Here is a 19,245-nt window from a genome sequence, read left to right on the forward strand (position 1 = left end):
GAGTTTGCTTTTGTTTTGTTGTTGTTCATGGGTTATTGCAATGAGCAGTTGGGATCAGAGTAGTTCTGTAGGGCATGAGGAGAGCTGGGTGTTTGAGAGCTCACAGGCTCATTCTTGAGGCAGAGTTAGATCTGCTAACCTGTCATAATGAACTGTCTCAAGAAAAATTCTGACATAATTCAATTTTTCTCCCTCAGGATCTTTTCAATCCTTTCAGCTATTCTGTATTTGGGCAATGTCACCTACAAGAAGAAAGCCACAGGTCGGGATGAAGGGTTGGATGTGGGACCTCCTGAAGTGCTGGACATTCTTTCCCAGCTGTTGAAAGTAGAGTATTTCTCTTTAGCATTAATTAATTAATGCTATTAATGCTAATTCTCTTTAGCATTAATGTGTGATACACCTGTTTGTCATGTCCTACCTCAGCATTTCACTCAGATATCTCAATTGCTGTATCTAAATCTCCTTTGTGATCCATGAAATTGATTTTGTGGGAGGGGAACATGAAATTAGTGAGATTATTGGGGTTAGAGATGGAATATAAGCTACAGCATGGAAACAGAATCTGTTGACTCCCAATCACAGAGATGAGCAAGAACAGATTCAGTGTAGGTGTGTTCTTTGCCACCACAGGGAAACATCTGAATGAATGTAAACAGGATAATTTGAGCAACTTGTAGGACTTGTAAAGCTACTGATGGATGATAAATGTGGCTGTGGTCAGAGATTCTCTGGAGAAGTTGCATGTCCACTGCTGCAGGCAAATCCCTTGTTCAGGATGGTGACAGCAGCTCTTGTTCTCTCCTCTTTTGAAGGTTAAACGTGAAATCCTGGTAGAAGTGCTAACAAAAAGAAAAACTGTGACTGCTAATGATAAGCTTATTTTGCCATATAGTCTCAATGAGGTGAGTAAAAAAGCACTTGTAGATGATTTTAAATAACTGGAACTTGCTTTTTTGGATTAAAAAAGCTTTTATGGTACACTTCCACATTTTGTGAGGGATGGTTGGAAAGTTAGAAGTTTGAATTAAAGGCAAATTGTGGTTTTATTTATCTCTGCTGGGGTTGTAACCTGTGGGTGACACTGGTTTGAAAATGATTCTTTTTTTAAACAAAGCCCTGAGAATTGTTTGATCTGCAGGCAATAACAGCTCGTGATTCCATGGCCAAGTCCTTGTACAGTGCCCTGTTTGATTGGATTGTTCTGAGAATCAATCATGCACTCCTCAACAAGAAGGACATGGAGGAATCTGTTACAGTGAGTCCCTCACAAAACCAAGTCTTTGCAGGCAGTTGTGTGTTTGGAGCTAACAGCCAATCCTGGAGATGATAAATTGTGATAGCTGGGATAAAGTTTTGATACTTCTCAAGCTCGTGGTAAATTTCCTGGTAATATTTAATCATCTCTGTTTTCACAGTAGACAGAACTATTAAATATTTAAAATCTTTCAGCACAGGCTGCAGTACTTTCTGGGCTGTTTATCTCTTGGGGGTTAAGGCACTGTGTGACAGATTGGTAACTGGATTTCCACCTCTTCTTTTAGTGTCTGTCCATTGGTGTACTTGATATTTTTGGATTTGAAGATTTTGAAACCAACAGTTTTGAGCAGTTCTGTATAAATTATGCAAATGAGCAACTTCAGTATTATTTCAATCAGCACATTTTCAAATTGGAGCAGGTAAGAAACGAGAGTGGCTGAAGTGAAACCTGTTTTTATCAAGTCTTTGTGTATTATGCAAACTTAGCCTTTACTCTGCAAAACCCCATGGCATAACTGCTTGAATATTTCTGAAAGTCTTTATTTTTAAAATTCCTTCTTTCACTGCTGCTTGTTCTTGTACTAATGGGGCTGGCACCAAGTTTCTGCTTGACTGCAAAAACTCAAGATAACATTCAGGTGATCCCAGACAAAAATCAGCTAAAACTGTGAACTTTGGTATTGCAAGTCTGTAGGTGAGGGATTGGATTTGGGTGTTTTTGTTTAAATGGTTGGGAAACAGCCTCTCTTGTTTTTAGCAGTCTGTAAGTATTCAATAACCAGACTTTGCTGCTTCTCCCACCCAACTGCATTTAGGGGGCACAGCTGTGATCCTGGCAGTGCTCATGGAGTGCTGCTGGTCCTGGCATGTGTGGATTGCCTGGTTTGCAGGTGGTGTCACCTGCCAGAGCACTGAGGGCTGCAGGAGCCAGCAGATCCTGGATTGGGTTTTGGAGGGGTTTTTTTGCTCCAGATTTGGTTTTTTTCTGCTTTGTGCAGAAGTGAGGTTCTCAGGTCACTGCTGGAAGGACTCATTCTCTAGTATGTGGTACTTTGTCAACAACTTTAGGCAAGCATTTAAAGAAACTAAAATTACCTAACATCCAAACTTTGTGTGTAAACATGATGTTGAGGTCCCTGTTTTGTAACTTAGGACAGAATTGGTTATCCAGGCTGGCCAGAGTAAATAGTTACATTGTCTTCTTTTTTTTTTTTCTAATGCCATTTTTCCAAATAAGCCTAATCCTTGAATGACCCATTTCCTGTATCTCTTGCAGCCTGAGGGCCCTCAGGGAGATCTCTATATCTTTTTAAATAAAGGCTTTTTTGTCTGTGGAAAATGGCATTTCAGTTCTGTAACACGGTGTGCACTGTGCTGGGCAGACTGAATTCCACCTACTTAAAAATAATGCATTTATCATCATCATCATCATCATCTAGGACATGAGAGGTGCTCTTTGTCCTTTGTTAAACATAAAACTTATTTAATTTTCTGTGTGATTCTTATTTTTACTTTATAATTTTTTTTTACTTTTTAACCTTATCATTAGCTTTTTCCTGTGGGTATTTACAGCATTAAGAAAATCTGGTCTTTTGCTTCTGTATCTTAGAGGGAAGATTGTCTTGCCAAGCATTTGAGGGATTGTCACTTCAGCAGGAGAGCTTCATCTTCTCTTGTCAGGGAGCTCCAAATGTTCTGAGCCTAAGCAAAATCCATTGTTTCCTGAGGGAAGTTCTGGGGCTGATGTTGTGTAGGCCTTAACTGCCTCTTTTGAAACTTCTGTTATTTTCTCTGACTGTGCAATATGAAAATTCTGGAACTTGATATTTAACTACTCTCATTTCCCATATTACAAAAACTATGGAAGAGCAAATAAACTCCCAACTCCTCTGTGTGTGCCCAGTTTTGCTGGAGTGCTGAGGATGCAATGTCTGGCTCCAGGGTCCTAGGCTGCTGATTGCTGGGAAGGCAGAGCACAGCAGAATATTCCTTTCACAGCTTTGGTTTTGAAATAGTTTCACTCCAAACAGACCCTGCTGGGTGACGTACTGAGGACCTTTGATCTGTGCCACTGTGCCTGTTCTTCTCTTCTTATTTAGAAATTCTCCTTGTTTTTGTCTCTGCTGCCTAAACTAACAAACTCCACTTGCTGTGGCTGTCCAAGGCTGTGTTTTAAGCACTTAAACCACAGGACATCAAAGGTCAGGGCACTGTACTGACAAAGGAATTTTCTTGAGCCACACAGGAGGAATATAAGAGTGAAGGGATCACTTGGCACAATATTGACTATACTGATAATGTGGCCTGCATTCACTTAATCAGCAAGAAGCCCACTGGCCTCTTCTATCTTCTGGATGAAGAAAGCAAGTAAGCACCAAACATCTGCAAAAACATGTGGCAGGGAGGAGGGAAGGACTGTGGAAAGGAACAGAAATACAGCACTGCAAAAAGGAGGGGAATGTTGTGGGAAGCAAAGGGTTATTTATGACTGATTTACACTGGAGTTTGCTGCTAATGACTCCAGTATGGTGGTAAAGTACACTGATGCTAAAACTGAACTTTGGCTTATGCAAACTTAGGAACTTCCATGTTTGTGGTTTACCATGGAACTGCAGTTAAAGCAAAATGCATGTCTGTAAGTCTTTGGAGCATTAAGTAGCAAGTGTGGTAAATAGTTAATGTGGTGCAAACTAAATTTGGCTGGTGAAGTGGGAGGAAACACTGAAGTACACTTGAAACCTCAGAATATTCTGCTGTGTGTGGAGCTGCTTGGTTTGGGTCCAGAAACTGAGCCCACCTTTAAAATTCAAAGCAGGTGGAGAGATCTTGGACAATTTAACACTTTCCACAAGCAACAATAGGTGTACATTCTAATAAACATAAATATTCTAATAAACATACCTGTATTTGAGAAATAGCTGACCTCTTCTGTCTTGTATTCCCAGTTTTCCACATGCCACCAACCAAACTCTGCTGGCAAAATTCAAACAGCAGCATGAGGAGAACAAGTTTTTTGTTGGAACCCCAGTGATGGAGCCTGCGTTTATCATTCGCCACTTTGCTGGCAAAGTGAAATACCAGATCAAGGTACGTGGTGGGTCTGATGGGCACAAAAAGAATTTCCTTGTCTTTCTGGGAGTTTTTTGTCAGGATGTAGAAAATCTGGGAATGGGCTGGATCAGAAGGGTTCTCAGAAGTACTTTGGGTGTGTTTTTTGGGGGGTGGTGGTGGTGGTGAGTGGACGGTAACACTGGCTGTTATTCTGAATAAACAAACCAGGGAGCTTCTGTGAGATGTTCCATGGTTCCATGTGAGATGTTCTGCAGGATTTCAGGGAGAAGAACATGGATTACATGAGGCCCGACATCGTGGCTCTGCTGCGCAGCAGCGACAGCGCCTTCGTGCGGGAGCTGATCGGGATGGACCCCGTGGCCGTGTTCCGCTGGGCCGTGCTGCGCGCCGCCGTCCGCGCCGTGGCCGTGTTCAACCAGGCCGGCAGGGACAGGGCACAGAAAACTGCAGGTGGGCATGGGGAAGGGAGGGGAGGGACGGGGATGGATCGGGGAAGGGCAGGGATGGAACAGGGATGGACCAGGGAAGGGCAGGGATGGAACAGGGATGGACCGGGGAAGGGCAGGGATGGAACAGGGATGGACCGGGGAAGGGCAGGGATGGAACAGGGAACAGGAGGGATGGACCAGGGAAGGGCAGGGATGGAACAGGGAACAGGAGGGATGGACCAGGGAAGGGCAGGGATGGAACAGGGAACAGGAGGGATGGACTGGGGAAGGGCAGGGATGGAACAGGGATGGACCGGGGAAGGGCAGGTGGGGCTGGGGAAGGGCAGGGGCGGGATGGGAAGAGGCAGGGATGGACCGGGAAAGGGCAGGGATGGAACAGGGAACAGGAGGGATGGACCGGGGAAGGGCAGGGATGGAACAGGGAACAGGAGGGATGGACCAGGGAAGGGCAGGGATGGACCAGAAAATGGCAGGTGGGTCTGGGGAACAGCAGGGATGGAATAGGAAACAGCAGGTGGGGCTGGGGAAGGGCAGGGATGGACCAGGGAAGGACAGGTGTGGAATGGGGAAGGGCAGGGATAGACCAGGGAATGGCAGGTGGGGCTGGGGAACGACAGGGATGGAACAGAAAACGGTCGGTGGGGTTAGGGAATGTCAGGGATGGACCAGGGAAGGGCAGGGATGGAATGGGAAATGGCAGGGATGGAATGGGAAATGGCAGGGATGGAATGGGGAATGGCAGGAATGGAATGGGGAATGGCAGGAATGGAATGGGGAATGGCAGGGATGGAATGGGAAATGGCGGGGATGGAATGGGAAATGGCGGGGATGGAATGGGAAATGGCAGGGATGGAATGGGAAATGGCAGGGATGGAATGGGGAATGGCAGGGATGGAATGGGAGATGGCAGGGATGGAATGGGGAATGGCGGGGATGGAATGGGAAATGGCAGGGATGGAATGGGGAATGGCAGGGATGGAACGGGAGATGGCAGGGATGGAATGGGGAATGGCAGGGATGGAACGGGGAATGGCAGGGATGGAATGGGGAATGGCAGGGATGGAATGGGAGATGGCAGGGATGGAATGGGAGATGGCAGGGATGGAATGGGGAATGGCAGGGATGGAATGGGAGATGGCAGGGATGGAACGGGGAATGGCAGGGATGGAATGGGAGATGGCAGGGATGGAATGGGGAATGGCAGGGATGGAATGGGGAATGGCAGGTAGAGCACTGGAAAGTGCAGGTACAGAATGGGGAAGTGCAGGTGGGGCTGGGAAACTGCAGGGAGGGCTGAGAGAGTGCAGCTATGGCACAGAAAACTGCTCTGGAAATGCTTGGTACTCTACAATTGCTCTGCTGGCAAAGGAGTTTGTGGCAAAACCTCCTCAACCAGCCACCATCTTTGGTGCTGAAGACAAACTGAGTGTGGACATGGTTTAATGTTAATAATGGAGGAGATTGTCACTGCTCTTACCCGAGGTCATTCAGCTTTCCTCCTCTGCTCAGTGCAGCATTTCCTGCAGGCTGGGACAGACTTGAAGGCCTGTTTGTGAAAATTGGGAGTGGTAGTTCTGGTGTTCTTATCTTATCTGGTATTCTCATTTTATCACTAGTTTTGATCTTAGACGTCTGTGAAGTATCAAATGAGTATTCAGGGTTAATAACTAAATTTGAGCAGCTGCAGCTTCTGTCTGGCAGATGGGAGTTGGAACAGCAAAGCACTGTAGCTTGGTAAAGGACTGGATAAGAACTCCTGGCCCTCAGATAGATACTGTGCTTGCTAAAGTTGGTATTTTTGGGGGTTTTTTGCCTCCTCATATCTTTGTCAAAATGCAGGTTTTTGGTTGTTTCCTAACAGGAGTGGTACGTCAAGGACCCAGAGTTCCCCTGGGAGAACTCCAGAGATCCAACACGCCGGTAGAAAAAGTTTATCGGTGAGAAACACATCCTTAACACATCCTTAACCCCTACGGGGAACAGCTGAATTGCTGAGCTGGATTTTCATGGTAGAAAAAGTTTATCGGTGAGAAACACATCCTTAACACATCCTTAACCCCTACGGGGAACAGCTGAATTGCTGAGCTGCATTTCCATAGATCTGATCTCAACTAGATCTTTGCACAAGGAAAGCAAGCTTTATTTCGTCTGTCTTGTTTTCTTTAGCCTTTTTAACACCATCAAAACAACACTTTAGCTTATTGTATGTGAGACCCAATGCCACCACATGTTGGGGACGGCCTCAGTTCCATTTCCCACTGGGTTTTTTTAGATCTCTGTGGTTGCTGTGTGCAGCTTTTAGCTTTGTGTGCTCCTCTGCAGCCAGTCTGGGTCACTGAAGGGGGCAGAGGCAGGACCAGTCTTTCAGAACTGTATCTCTGTAGGGAGATTGGCCTTTCCATGGATATTTAGGCTTTGTACATGTTCCTTTTACAGCCTCTCAGTGCTCGATTTCTCATTTGATTGTTCTGAGGATTTCGATATAAATGCTTTTCAAGACATCATTTCTTTTTGTGAGAACAAGAAGTAAGTAGCAAAAGGCCTGAACTCCCAGGCCAGGGAGGCACATTTCCAGGACACAGTGACTTTCTCAGTGTGCTTTGAGAACAGGGTGACAGGGAAGCCATGGAGCACTTAAAGTAGTGACTTCATGCTGCTTCCTAATTTCTGCATCCTGGACAGCCTCTGTCACTTGGGGAAACAAAGAACTAAATATCCAATTTGTGTGAAAGGATTGGGCACAGTTTACCAGATCTGTTTCCTTGGGCTATCTTAAATATTCAGGAAAGTTCAGAGGTACCCAGGGAAGCCACAACCCTGTGTAATAATGCTGCTGCCTCTGTGAGCAGCTCAGAATGGGGAGAGCACCTAAGAGTCAGAAGTGATTCTCACACTTCTGTTATTTTTGGTTTGTGCCTCTCTGGAGAGTAAAGAAGGTAAGTTCTGTGCCAGGACACAGCACTTCACAAGAGCACAGTGCATGCTTGAAGAGTGGAACATGCCATCAATTAAGGACCATCCCAGGCTTACTTTAAAAAGCTAAACGTGAATAAGTTTGAAATGGAAATAAAGCCCAACATTTCTTCAAGTATCCCTCTAACAGTTTGTTTATAACTTACTTTTCTGATGTAAATCAGTTTAAGTAACCTCATTTTAGTAGTCAAATCTCTCTATAAAAATGTTTACTCTTGGTTATAAAGAAGCTTACATCTCCCTGAAAAGGTTCCTTGGCTCAGCCAGAAGGGTTCCCTACCCATTAAATGCATTTTGCTAAATTTCCCTCTGTTTTCTGAATTGATGGCTCAAGAATTTACATTAGAAGGTAGAATCAGAGAGTAAGTTGAGTTGAGACTTTGCAAATTAAATTTTAGAGCACTGATGGAGTAGAAAGTGCTGACTTGTCATCAAAATCATTCATGTTTAGTAAAAAGTAGCCTGGGATTGACCTGCTGCATTTTGGAGCACACTTGGTGATGGAACCTTTTGGGGTTTTAACTCCTTTTTCCCCCCTCTCTCACGGCTGTGTATCTCTGTTTGCCACCTGTGTTTTGCTGTGGATCATTTTAGAGACATGCATGAGCAAATCATCGCCAGTATTAAAGGACTGCCCTGGCAGGGGGATGATCCCTGTGAGCTGCTCCGGTCCCTCAGTCAGCTTCAACACCGCTCCCACCTCCTGTGAGTGCTCTGGCCATTGCTTTGGAAGTGCAACAAGAACCAGGCAGTTCCTCCAGTCCCTAAAAATGATGCTTGTCCCAGATTTGTCTTTTGAAAAATGCTAAACAAGACAATTAAAAAGAAAACATCCCTTCTGCAAACAGGCTGTAGAGAACCTTGTTCCTTCGTTGCATTAGCTGAAAGTTAAACCTGTTTCTCGTGTGAATTTGCTTTAAAAGCTGCAAGTATCTAATACGAGCTTGTTGTTGCAAAATAGTCAATAGTGAGATCTCCCACAAGGTGTGACAAATGTTTCCTGAAATTCAGGGTGCTGGTGCTGGATACATTCCTGGGTTTAGAGGCTTTACATCTGCACTTCTGTGCATGTGTAAGAAATTAATCTCTGCTCTGCTGTATGTAAATGTAAACTGGGTAAATGTAAATGTAAACCCAGTAAATGTAAACTGGGTGGCTCAGAGCAGAAACCTGCCCTATATCACAGAGTTAGTATGCTTAGAACCAGCAGGATGTGAACTGCAGCCTTCTTCTGAGAGCTTCCACTTCTTCATCTTCAGAGTGTGGCTGAGAGCTGTTCCTGAGCTGTGTGTCCTGTTCCCTGAGCTGTGTGTCCTGCTGCCCTGAGCTGTGTGTCCTTCTCCCTGAGCTGTGTGTCCTGTTCCCTGAGCTGTGTGTCCTGCTGCCCTGAGCTGTGTGTCCTGTTCCCTGAGCTGTGTGTCCTGTTCCCTGAGCTGTGTGTCCTGTTCCCTGAGCTGTGTGTCCTGTTCCCTGAGCTGTGTGTCCTGCTGCCCTGAGCTGTGTGTCCTGTTCCCTGAGCTGTGTGTCCTGTTCCCTGAGCTGTGTGTCCTGCTGCCTGAGCTGTGTGTCCTTCTCCCCTGAGCTGTGTGTCCTGCTGCCCTGAGCTGTGTGTCCTGCTGCCCTGAGCTGTGTGTCCTGCTGCCCTGAGCTGTGTGTCCTGCTGCCCTGAGCTGTGTGTCCTGTTCCCTGAGCTGTGTGTCCTTCTCCCCTGAGCTGTGTGTCCTTCTCCCTGAGCTGTGTGTCCTGTTCCCTGAGCTGTGTGTCCTGCTGCCCTGAGCTGTGTGTCCTTCTCCCCTGAGCTGTGTGTCCTGCTGCCCTGAGCTGTGTGTCCTGTTCCCTGAGCTGTGTGTCCTTCTCCCTGAGCTGTGTGTCCTGTGCCCTGAGCTGTGTGTCCTTCTCCCCTGAGGTGTCCTGCTGCCCTGAGCTGTGTGTGTCCTTCTTCCCTGAGCTGTGTGTCCTTCTCCCCTGAGCTGTGTGTCCTGCTCCCCTGAGCTGTGTGTCCTGCTGCCCTGAGCTGTGTGTCCTGTTCCCTGAGCTGTGTGTCCTGCTGCCCTGAGCTGTGTGTCCTGCTGCCCTGAGCTGTGTGTCCTGCTGCCCTGAGCTGTGTGTCCTGCTGCCCTGAGCTGTGTGTCCTGCTGCCCTGAGCTGTGTGTCCTGCTGCCCTGAGCTGTGTGTCCTGCTGCCCTGAGCTGTGTGTGTCCTGCTGCCCTGAGCTGTGTGTCCTTCTCCCCTGAGCTGTGTGTCCTGCTGCCCTGAGCTGTGTGTCCTGTTCCCTGAGCTGTGTGTCCTTCTCCCCTGAGCTGTGTGTCCTGCTGCCCTGAGCTGTGTGTCCTTCTCCCTGAGGTGTGTGTCCTGTTCCCTGAGCTGTGTGTCCTTCTCCCCTGAGCTGTGTGTCCTGCTGCCCTGAGCTGTGTGTCCTTCTCCCTAAGGTGTCCTTCTCCCTGAGCTGTGTGTCCTGCTCAGACATCCCAGAGTTCCTGGTGCTGGGTCACCCATTGTCCTCCTGGGCAGTGTTTGGTGCTTTCACAGAGCTTCTTGTGCCAGCAGCTGTAACTTTGAATTGAGTATTGAATTTCCTAGACCTTGTGTTATAATGACTTTAATGACCATACAGTTGCTAATGAGAATAACTCACTCTAGAGTAACCTGTCCAACAATGCAGTTTTGAATAGCTTTAACTTCAGAGGTAATGTTTCGCTTTTGAAAGCTTCCAATACCTAGAGAGTTTATTTAAGAAAAATAAATTGTTCTTGTTGCAGAGCAGTTTGCATTTCTTGCATTGATCACTTGTAAGAGTCATGCATGAACACACCCTGGTGCTGTTGTGCTCATTTTCTTTTGTCCTGTACCTTGCCTCATAAATTGCACCAATTTATGGCTTGCTGAAATAATCAAAAATTGTGTGCATTTTTTTTTCTTAAATTATCTTTAATATTTTCACAGGAAAAGTAAAGGTGTCAAGCAAAAGCAGATCATTCCCAAGGTAATGAGAAAATTTAGATTTCTCTTAGGTATGGGCTTTTTTGCACTGTGAATTTCATTTTAATTGACAGAACTCACTTCAGTACTGTTTTATAGTGTAGGAAAGTTGTGTTATTTATCCTGAGAAACTAAAAAATAGATGAATGTTCTCTTTAATAAGAATTGCTTAATTAGACAGATATGAAGATGCCATAAATGTATAAAATTACTTCCAAGTCAGGGAAGCAAATGCAGTGATTATGTGATTCCCCTTGTTCACCTTACACTCTTGGGACAGGGCAGTGGAACAGTTTCACTCCTAAGAAATGTTTTGGCCCAAAATAGAAATAATAATGAAATGTAACATACCATTCAATGTGGAACTCTGGGTGGCTGGTTTCATTCTGACTCATTTCAGAGAAAATATTTCCCTTTTAGTTGAAAGACTTGCACTTTGTTGATTATAAAAACTTTTTTGTAGAACTTGCTGGATTCCAAATCTCTGAAGCTCATCATGAGCATGACTCTGCATGACCGGACTACAAAGTCCCTTTTGCACTTGCACAAGAAGAAGAAACCCCCCAGCATAAGTGCCCAGTTCCAGGTAGGTGACAAACCTCAGGGGACAGCCCCTCCTGGGCTGATCTGGGCTGGTCTTGCTTGGAAAACCAAGTGGGTTTTATTCTTGAAGTTTGTTTGAAGTGGGGTTTATTGCTTGATTAAAGTCAGAGTGCATTCTGAGATGCCATTTATGCCATGAAATGTGTCAGTTCTCTACTGATCATCCTTGTATACAGATCTAGTGCTACTGTGAGGGCATGTTCAAACCCTGCTTGAAATTCTCTTGAGAAAAGCTAAATACCAAATACAGGGATGTGCTGAGCAACATGGGAGAGTCTGTCTGGATTTTGTATAACCATGAGACCTGAAACAACCTGATTCCTGAGGCAGAAGCTATCCTGCTGTCAAACACCAAATCACCATCAAAATGCTATCCTGGAGAAAAACTTTTGTGACTGTTTCATTTCAGGCTTCACTGAACAAGTTGCTGGAGACCCTGGGCAGAGCTGAGCCATTCTTCATCCGCTGCATCCGCTCCAATGCAGAGAAGGTGAGGCTGCCTCAGAGCTGAGCTGCCTGCAGAGATCCAGGGCTCCAGCCTTGGAATCTCTGTTTCTGCTCAGGCTCCTCAGGCTCTCACTGGCTCTGTTCTGCTGCTCCTTTACAGAAGGAGATGCTCTTTGATGAGAGCTTGGTGCTGCAGCAGTTACGGTACACGGGCATGCTGGAAACTGTGAGGATCAGGAGGTCTGGCTACAGTGCCAAATACACATTCCAGGTACATGGGAACTGAAGTGGGTTGTGCTTTCAGGAATATCTGCTCTCTTCAGGAAACACATCTTGTGTGTCTCTTTGTATGAGGCTCATGATCACTTGGGATGAGCTGTAAAAATGCACGGTAGTTTTGAGAGAGCCTGCATGGTAAAAAGTCACAGTTAAACTGCTGTGGGTTGTCTGCCAGTAAATTTCCTTCACACAACCAGGAAGAAACGTTCTGAGTGCAGTCAGTGCTGTCTAATGTGGGAATTAGTTTTCTGTAAAAAACTCTGTGTAGGTTTAGAGATCACATCCAGGTGATCTTTCCCTTTAACAGAGGCTGACTGTAGCCTGCATTTTCATGGAGAAATAGCTCAGTTTGTAGTGAGAGGTAAATATTTTCAGATCCCTGTAGCTTAAGTGTCTTAAATAGATTTCTATTTCAGAGCTAAAACTCCAAACTTGGGCGTTGCCTTCTAACTTTGGTCTCTTGCTGTTTCTGGTTTTTACAGGAATTCATCGACCAGTTTCAGGTGTTACTGCCCAAAAATGCCAAAGCCTCCAAGGAAGACATTTGTGCTTATTTGAATAAACTAAAACTGAATGAAAACTACTATCAAATAGGGAAGACCAAGGTCTGTGAAACTTTCTGTAAGGCAGTAAGAACCACTGCTGTACAGTGCAAAATTCAGTGCAGTTCATTTACAAGTGTTACTCTTACAAGTGTTACTCTTCTCTGCTTTTTGTACCTAAATTGGCCATTTTAACTCTTGCAAGTGGTGACACAGAGGTTATACCTGACCCCTTGGTTTTGATTCCAACTGGTTTCTTGACTACAGTACAAATCCATATTATATAGATAGTTTGGGAAATTGTTGCTATTGGCATTTGTCAAACAGATCAATGTTTACATTTTAGAAGGGTTCTGTGATTTGAAAGCTGTAAGGAGAGGTGTAAGTTTTAGAATCCAAACTCTGAAATTTAAAAGGACTTTTATCTTTTGGGCAAGCCATCAGCCAGTAAGGTTTGGTGCAGTGGTACCAAACCATTGCCTTATCTGTTATCTTATTATAGCTCCAGTGGGGGGCTGAAAGGAGTTACCTGCTTCTTGATGAACTTCCCTTTAACTGAACAGGTTTTTATGAAGGAGGCTGAACGGCAGATACTACAGGATACACTACACAAAGAAGTGATCAGGAAAATCATCCTCCTTCAGAGCTGGCTCAGGATGGTTTTGGAGAGGAGACGTTTTCTCAGGATGCGACAGGCGGCCGTTGTTTTGCAGGTATCTTTGAGAACTGCCAATAACTGCTGTTATCTTCCTAACAACAAACAAACCAAGCCTGTCATGGATGGGGCCCTCCCCACCTCGAGGCAGCCTCCCTCAGCTCAGAATGTCCCTCTGCAGGCGTGCTGGCGCTCCCGCCGTGTCAGGATGGCCCTGCAGAGGAACAACGCTGCCATCGAGATCCAGGCGGCCTGGAGGCGGCACCGCCAGAGGAAACGCTTCCTGCAGCTCAGGAGGAGACTCTGTCTCCTGCAGGCCCTGGTCAGGGGGCACCTGCAGCGCAAGAGGTAAAGGGAAGGAGCAACGTGGCATAAAAACATCAATTTGTCACCTGGCTTCACCTGCCAAGCTCAGCTTGTGTGGTGGGGTGACTTAGTAAACAATTTAGTAAGCAACCTTGTTGCCCAAGGAAGTTGTGGCTGCCCCTGGAAGCGTCCAAGGCCAGGTTGGGTGGGGTTTGGAACACCCTGAGATAGTGGCAGGTGTCCTATCCCCATGGCAAGAGGGATGGGAAGGAGATGATCTTAAGGTCCCTCCCAACCCAAACCATTCTGGCATTGTATGAACTTTAAGGTGGTTACTGCCATGTGATACTTCAGTGAGTATCAAGTGGTCACTGGAGTGTGGACACTGGGTAAGTGCTCAGGACTTGAGCTTTATTCAGCTCAGCTGCCCTGGTGCTGGTGCTTCCAGTCCTGACACCTCCCTGCAGTCCCACTGGCACTGTAGGTGTAGTTTGGGTCTGTGTTGCTATTTGGGCTGCATTTAAGCAGTTGGTGGGCTTTTTTTGACCTCTGGGCATTAAGGATTTGTATTTTCATATTAAAAATTCTTAACAGATACCAGAAAATGGTGCTAGAAAGGCAGAAAGCTGAAGAAAAGCAGAGAGAAATGCAGGAAGATGAAGACAAAGAGCAAGATACGAGCAAGACATGCAACATAGATGAAGATAAGAGCAAGGATGAGCAGAGTGAGCCAGCAACAGATGAGCTGCCTGTGAAACACAAGTCAGAGACAGATCAAGCTGCTGAAGATAAAGATCAAGCTCAGAATGAACAAGCTGAAAACCTGAGCTCGTCTGAGAAAGCCACATTACCCCAGAAGGTGGAGGGCTCAGAGAGAGTCACCAACAGCCGGGAGAAGCGGGAATCCCGACGGCAGAGGGGGCTGGAACACAACGACTTGCAGAACAAGCATGCACTCCTGTCCTTGGAAGGACCGTCTGCATTGTGCCACGAGGAGCAAACTGTTGCTGAAGAGACCCTGGAAACTGCTCCAGAGGCAGAGAAATGCACAGCACTAGAAGATAATGTCCTGCAGGGAAGCAGTGAGGGAGAGAAAAGTCCAAGTGAAGAAAAAGCTCTTTCAGACACTCCACCATCAAGTGAGGTAAAAGAAAGTGATTCTATTCCTGAGCAGCCACCTGGATCAGATGCAGAGGACACGGCAGCTGATAGAACAAAAGCACAACAGAATCAAAATAACCAAATAAAAAGCAGCCAAAGCTTTACCTGCCCTGAAAGGCCAACAGATCTTGCACTGAAAGTTCATAGCACTCTGTCTGCTAGTGGCAGCTTCCAGGGCCCTGCTGACTGCTGGGCAGATAGAAACAGGCGGCAGAGGGCAACCAAGGACCTGGACAGCCCCACTTCTGCAATCCAGAGATACGTGGATGACCCAGAGAAGCTGAAGTACAAGAGAGAGAAGTGGAAAGGAAAGAGGCAGTCAGATGCTGGCCAGAATGATGTGCTGAGCCAGTCTCTGGATGGAAGGATACGTGTGGATAAGTCTCCTCAGGATCAGCTAGAGTAAGGACAGCTTCCTTTCTTTTCACTTCACAGAAAACAAGTGTAATGTTTAAAAATCAATGGAGAGCTCCTGAGAGCCTGTACACTTGGGCCATGTTATGGGAGCACATGGAGTTGTGAACAGCTCCTGCTTTTCCTTGGCTCCCAGTCCTGCAGTGAATCTGTATGAGCAGAATGTTTTCAGAAGCTCACAAAAGCTGCAAAGCCTGCCTGGCTGTATTAAAAGGAGGAGTCAGGGCATTAGTTGAAAGAGAGTCTGGAGTTTATTTTCATGTGTCCTTTACCCATTGAAAACAAGGTTTTAGTGACCTGCAGCTTGCAAGCATCAGCCCTCTGATATGGCAGGAAATCTGACATTCCCATGCTTTGTCACTTCTCCAGCACATTTTGCATTTAAAAGTGAATTGCAAGGCCTGACTCAGATGTAGTGTTGATATGTGGGTTATTTAAAAGATGTGAAGAGGCCACAGGCTTTGTTAAAATATGTATTCTGAAACTCATATTACTACAGGAAGAAGGGGAGTTCAGCTTCATTAAGTGACCTCTCAACACTGGCCCAGACTGTTGCCATGAACCAGGTACTGATGCTATTGTGCATATTTGCACTTAATTATCATTGTTTATAAATATTAAAGATTTGTGAATAATTGGCTGTAGTGTATTTGTGTTCCTTCAGGTTGATTTTCTTTTTGCTTGATAGCCATGTAAAAACAATAATCAGGAAATATTTTACAGTCATTTGAAAATATAATTTTTAATATATAGATCCTTGATCAAAGCATTAAATATGCCTGGCTCTTGTATTAGGAAGCTGATATCTATTGGGTGAAGTGTTTTGTCTTGATGAAGTATGATGTCTTGATGAAACTTCACCATTCTAGCTTTTAAACCATTTAAAGAATCTGTGTCACTCAAAATGCAGTTTTTAACCCCTTCTCTCTCCTGTAGCTGTCACCAGACCCAATTGAAGAAGAAAAAGGCAACAAGAAATTCCCTGTGCAGAAGAAGCCCAGTGACCACTTCCCCAGCTCGGACATGGCCGTTCCCGTGCAGCCAGCGAGTCAGCAAGGGGATGCCAAGTATGGCTTGTGTGTGTGGGAATGGCCTGTCTTTCAGAAAATGAAAAAAAAAGCAATTTTCCATTGGTACTTGAGTTAGGCAGCTTGAGACTGTGATGGTGCAGAGGCACAAGCTGGCATCAGCTCCATGAGTGGCTGTGCTGCTGCTTCGTGTTGCTCTGAGCATGATATCTGAGCCTGCTGAGGAACAGATTCTCTGCTTGCATAACACTTTCTGTGAACTGGTTCTTTTTAAAATAAGAACCAACTTACAGCTGGGATTAAAGGTTCATGTAGTGTAATACAACACCAGTAGAAAAGCTGAAGAGCCCAGCAAGTGTGTAATGCTGCTTCCCTGGCCTGCTCCAGCCTCTGGCATTCTGCAGCCCAGAGACTTCCTGAGCCAGAAGTGATGTTTTGGATATGTGAGGTGTTGTCTGTGTGTGCTGAAGGTAGTGCTCTGATCTTGTGAATACCAGAAAGTCCAGGGCTGCTTTCACGTTGTCTTTCCTTTTTTTTGTGCTGCTCAGTTTTTCTGAGCAGGTAAAAAAAGTTTCTTTTTCAGGTAGGGCCTTAAATATTCCCCAAGTTGTGAACCCTGTTGTGGGTTATTGTTAAGAGCCTGTTCTTGTGGCAGAGCCAGCTTCCATTACCAATGGGACAGACTCGTATCTGCTTTTGTATTCAGGTCTGCTTTCAAAAGCCCTTTGCGCAGACTTTTGGGGAAAAAGCCAGACAAGAAAATTGCAAAGGAGAGTTCTGATGTGATTGAGGAAGGAGATGGCCTCTCCCTGGTGTCTTGTGTCCTCTTTACAGACACAGGAGGTGTCCAGAGAGTCTCAGAAGGTGAGTTTGGTGGTTCAACCCTCAGCACGGCGCGTCTTTCCTTGTGTTGTGAGGAAACAAACGCTGCACAATTCCCTCACCCTGCTTGAACATCCAGATCCATTTCTTTGGCAGCTTCCTTGGGGCAGCCAGGCCGCCCCCAGGCTGGGAAGGAGAGCAGCAAGGCCAAGAAGAACAGAACCATAAAGATCAGCAAGATCGCCAGCGCGTCCCAGAACTGGCGCGCGTCCATGGTCCGGGAGATTGCAAACGCCAACGAGCTGAAACACCTGGATGAGTTCCTCCTGAACAAGGTGAAAGGCTCCCAGCCAGGAAAATTCAAACCTTTGTTCACTGTGTGTGTAGAATTTTAGAGCCTGCTGGTCTAGGTGCAAGTTTGTGTTATAATCTAAAGCAAAAGGGAATTGATTGGGTGGTTTGACTGAGTTAGTCTGGATTAAGGCCCTTTCTGTTCTTTTCCATAAGTCACTGAATGCATAATATTGCATTAAATACAATACAAGGCATTCATGTCAGTTCTTTGTTTACAAATGAGTGGGCAGCAAAACTTGTATTAAAATAGCAAGAGTTGTAAATAGAGAGTTCTCTAAAGACCAACCAGCCAACTCTACTGTTTTGTATCATCAGCACAGTGCATTAAAAAAATGTTGTTTTAAATAATTGGAATGGTCACAAATGACTAAGCCCAGCCACTGAAGCCTAACTCTGTTCAGATGTTCTTTTTTTAACAAAATCTGATGCAGATGTATTTTTTCCTAGATCAATGACTTACGCTCCCAGAAGTCTGGTGTTGAATGTTTGTTTTTTGAAGCCACAGAGAAGTTCAGAGGAAACATCAAGACCATGTACTCTGCTCCTGTAAGTAGTAAGTCTCAATAAAGGAAAGTTGGCAGGCAATAAATGAATTGAGTGTGCAGGTTAAAGGCTTGGCCTGCAGCTCTTCAACAAAGCAGTTCAGCAATTCTCAGCACAGAATTCAGAGCTGAATGTTAGACTCATTTTGCAGTTCTGCTGTAATCTCAAGCAGCCTGCTTTGTTTTCCTTTGCTCATTCACTCAGCCATAAATTTATTTTTAGAAATGGATGGATTTTGCTGTCTTCAGCCTCCTAATGCTGAGGAGAGGAGCCAACAGCTTTTCCAATATTCTTCTGACACTGCCTTGTGTCAGCCAAGTGCTGTTGGACAGTGCAGGAGGGAAGTGTGTTAACTTGTTTCTGTCATGGGCTGTTATCTTTGACTTTGATCATGGCTGTGAGTTTTCACCCCTGAGCTTAAGTACATGAAAATGTGAAACTGTCTCAACAGTATTAAAAGGGAATGTCTGACAAGTGTTTTTCCTTCTTTAGAATGGACAAATCCATGTTGGCTATAAAGATCTGGTGGAAAATTACCAGCTCCTAGTTACAAACCTGGCCAAAAAAAGGGAAGAGAAAGAAGTCAAGCTGGTTTTGAATCTCTTTCTATCCCTTCTGGATGAATTCATCAGAGGATATACAAAGAAAGAGGAACCTGAGCAGCCCAAGGTATGAAAGTTATTCTGCTGCTGGTTTATGGTATGGTGAAACACTGTTGCTCTGTTAACATAGGGCACCTGTGTTACCTCAAAAACCTTTTCCATGGCATTTTTTATTATTTGGGAAACACTTGCAATACACACATCATGTGTATAACAAATTCTGATTGCTGATACACCTTTATGGAATTGTTAATTTCTTAACTTAATATTTTCAGAATCTGAAAGTGTACAGTTTTTTGGTGAAAACATAGGAGTTCTCTGGAGGTTTGAGAGATGGAGTTGCTTTGTCATCAGGCAGTGAGCTCAGCTGGTTTTTAGGAAGTTGATAGTGTGAGCTCAGACAACCCTCAAACCAAGCTGAAGCTGCAGGATAGTGTCTCGAATGTCTGGAGGTGAAGTAAAGTCTGGGAAACTCCATAAAGGGAAAAAAAGGAATGGGATGTCTGAATTTCAAAGACTAAGGCCAGTTTTGTTTCCCATTGCAGCAAACCAAAGCCCAGAAGAAGAAACGGAAGCAGGATCGTGCAGTAAGTGCTTTCTTTCTGCAATAATCCTCAGGTGCACTCACAGAACACAAACACCCTTTGAGAGCTTGATTTTGTACTGATGGTCTGGTTTGTTTTGCATGCTCATTCACTTACCTCTTTTATGAAGATGTGACAATACAAAACCAGTTTTCACAAAGCAGAGATCTTT

The 19,245-nt window shown here is 45.2% G+C and overlaps 1 protein-coding gene across 8 annotated transcripts in view; it reads left to right on the forward strand.

Annotated features, from left to right (window-relative positions):
- MYO9B (myosin IXB) overlaps window positions 1-19,245 on the forward strand; it is a 53,024-nt gene that overhangs the window by 25,422 nt on the left and 8,357 nt on the right. For 5 of the 8 annotated variants that reach the window (XM_071452163.1, XM_071452164.1, XM_071452169.1 and 2 more), the window contains exons 8-32: window positions 198-327; window positions 816-905; window positions 1,142-1,258; window positions 1,545-1,679; window positions 3,506-3,627; window positions 4,206-4,347; window positions 4,587-4,782; window positions 6,643-6,718; window positions 7,218-7,307; window positions 8,349-8,459; window positions 10,698-10,737; window positions 11,197-11,319; window positions 11,746-11,826; window positions 11,944-12,054; window positions 12,545-12,667; window positions 13,168-13,317; window positions 13,441-13,607; window positions 14,160-15,128; window positions 15,640-15,706; window positions 16,077-16,207; window positions 16,875-17,032; window positions 17,147-17,325; window positions 17,792-17,890; window positions 18,380-18,556; window positions 19,035-19,076. In XM_071452163.1, the coding sequence (XP_071308264.1) occupies window positions 198-327; window positions 816-905; window positions 1,142-1,258; window positions 1,545-1,679; window positions 3,506-3,627; window positions 4,206-4,347; window positions 4,587-4,782; window positions 6,643-6,718; window positions 7,218-7,307; window positions 8,349-8,459; window positions 10,698-10,737; window positions 11,197-11,319; window positions 11,746-11,826; window positions 11,944-12,054; window positions 12,545-12,667; window positions 13,168-13,317; window positions 13,441-13,607; window positions 14,160-15,128; window positions 15,640-15,706; window positions 16,077-16,207; window positions 16,875-17,032; window positions 17,147-17,325; window positions 17,792-17,890; window positions 18,380-18,556; window positions 19,035-19,076 (3,826 nt within the window). The remainder of the gene's footprint in view (window positions 1-197; window positions 328-815; window positions 906-1,141; window positions 1,259-1,544; window positions 1,680-3,505; window positions 3,628-4,205; window positions 4,348-4,586; window positions 4,783-6,642; window positions 6,719-7,217; window positions 7,308-8,348; window positions 8,460-10,697; window positions 10,738-11,196; window positions 11,320-11,745; window positions 11,827-11,943; window positions 12,055-12,544; window positions 12,668-13,167; window positions 13,318-13,440; window positions 13,608-14,159; window positions 15,129-15,639; window positions 15,707-16,076; window positions 16,208-16,874; window positions 17,033-17,146; window positions 17,326-17,791; window positions 17,891-18,379; window positions 18,557-19,034; window positions 19,077-19,245) is intronic. The other 3 variants (XM_071452165.1, XM_071452171.1, XM_071452166.1) reach the window with 2 other exon arrangements.

Source organism: Agelaius tricolor, unplaced genomic scaffold, assembly GCF_023055355.1.
Source record: "Agelaius tricolor isolate 1412-34295 unplaced genomic scaffold, bAgeTri1.0.p SCAF_33, whole genome shotgun sequence".
Lineage (NCBI taxonomy): Eukaryota > Metazoa > Chordata > Aves > Passeriformes > Icteridae > Agelaius > Agelaius tricolor.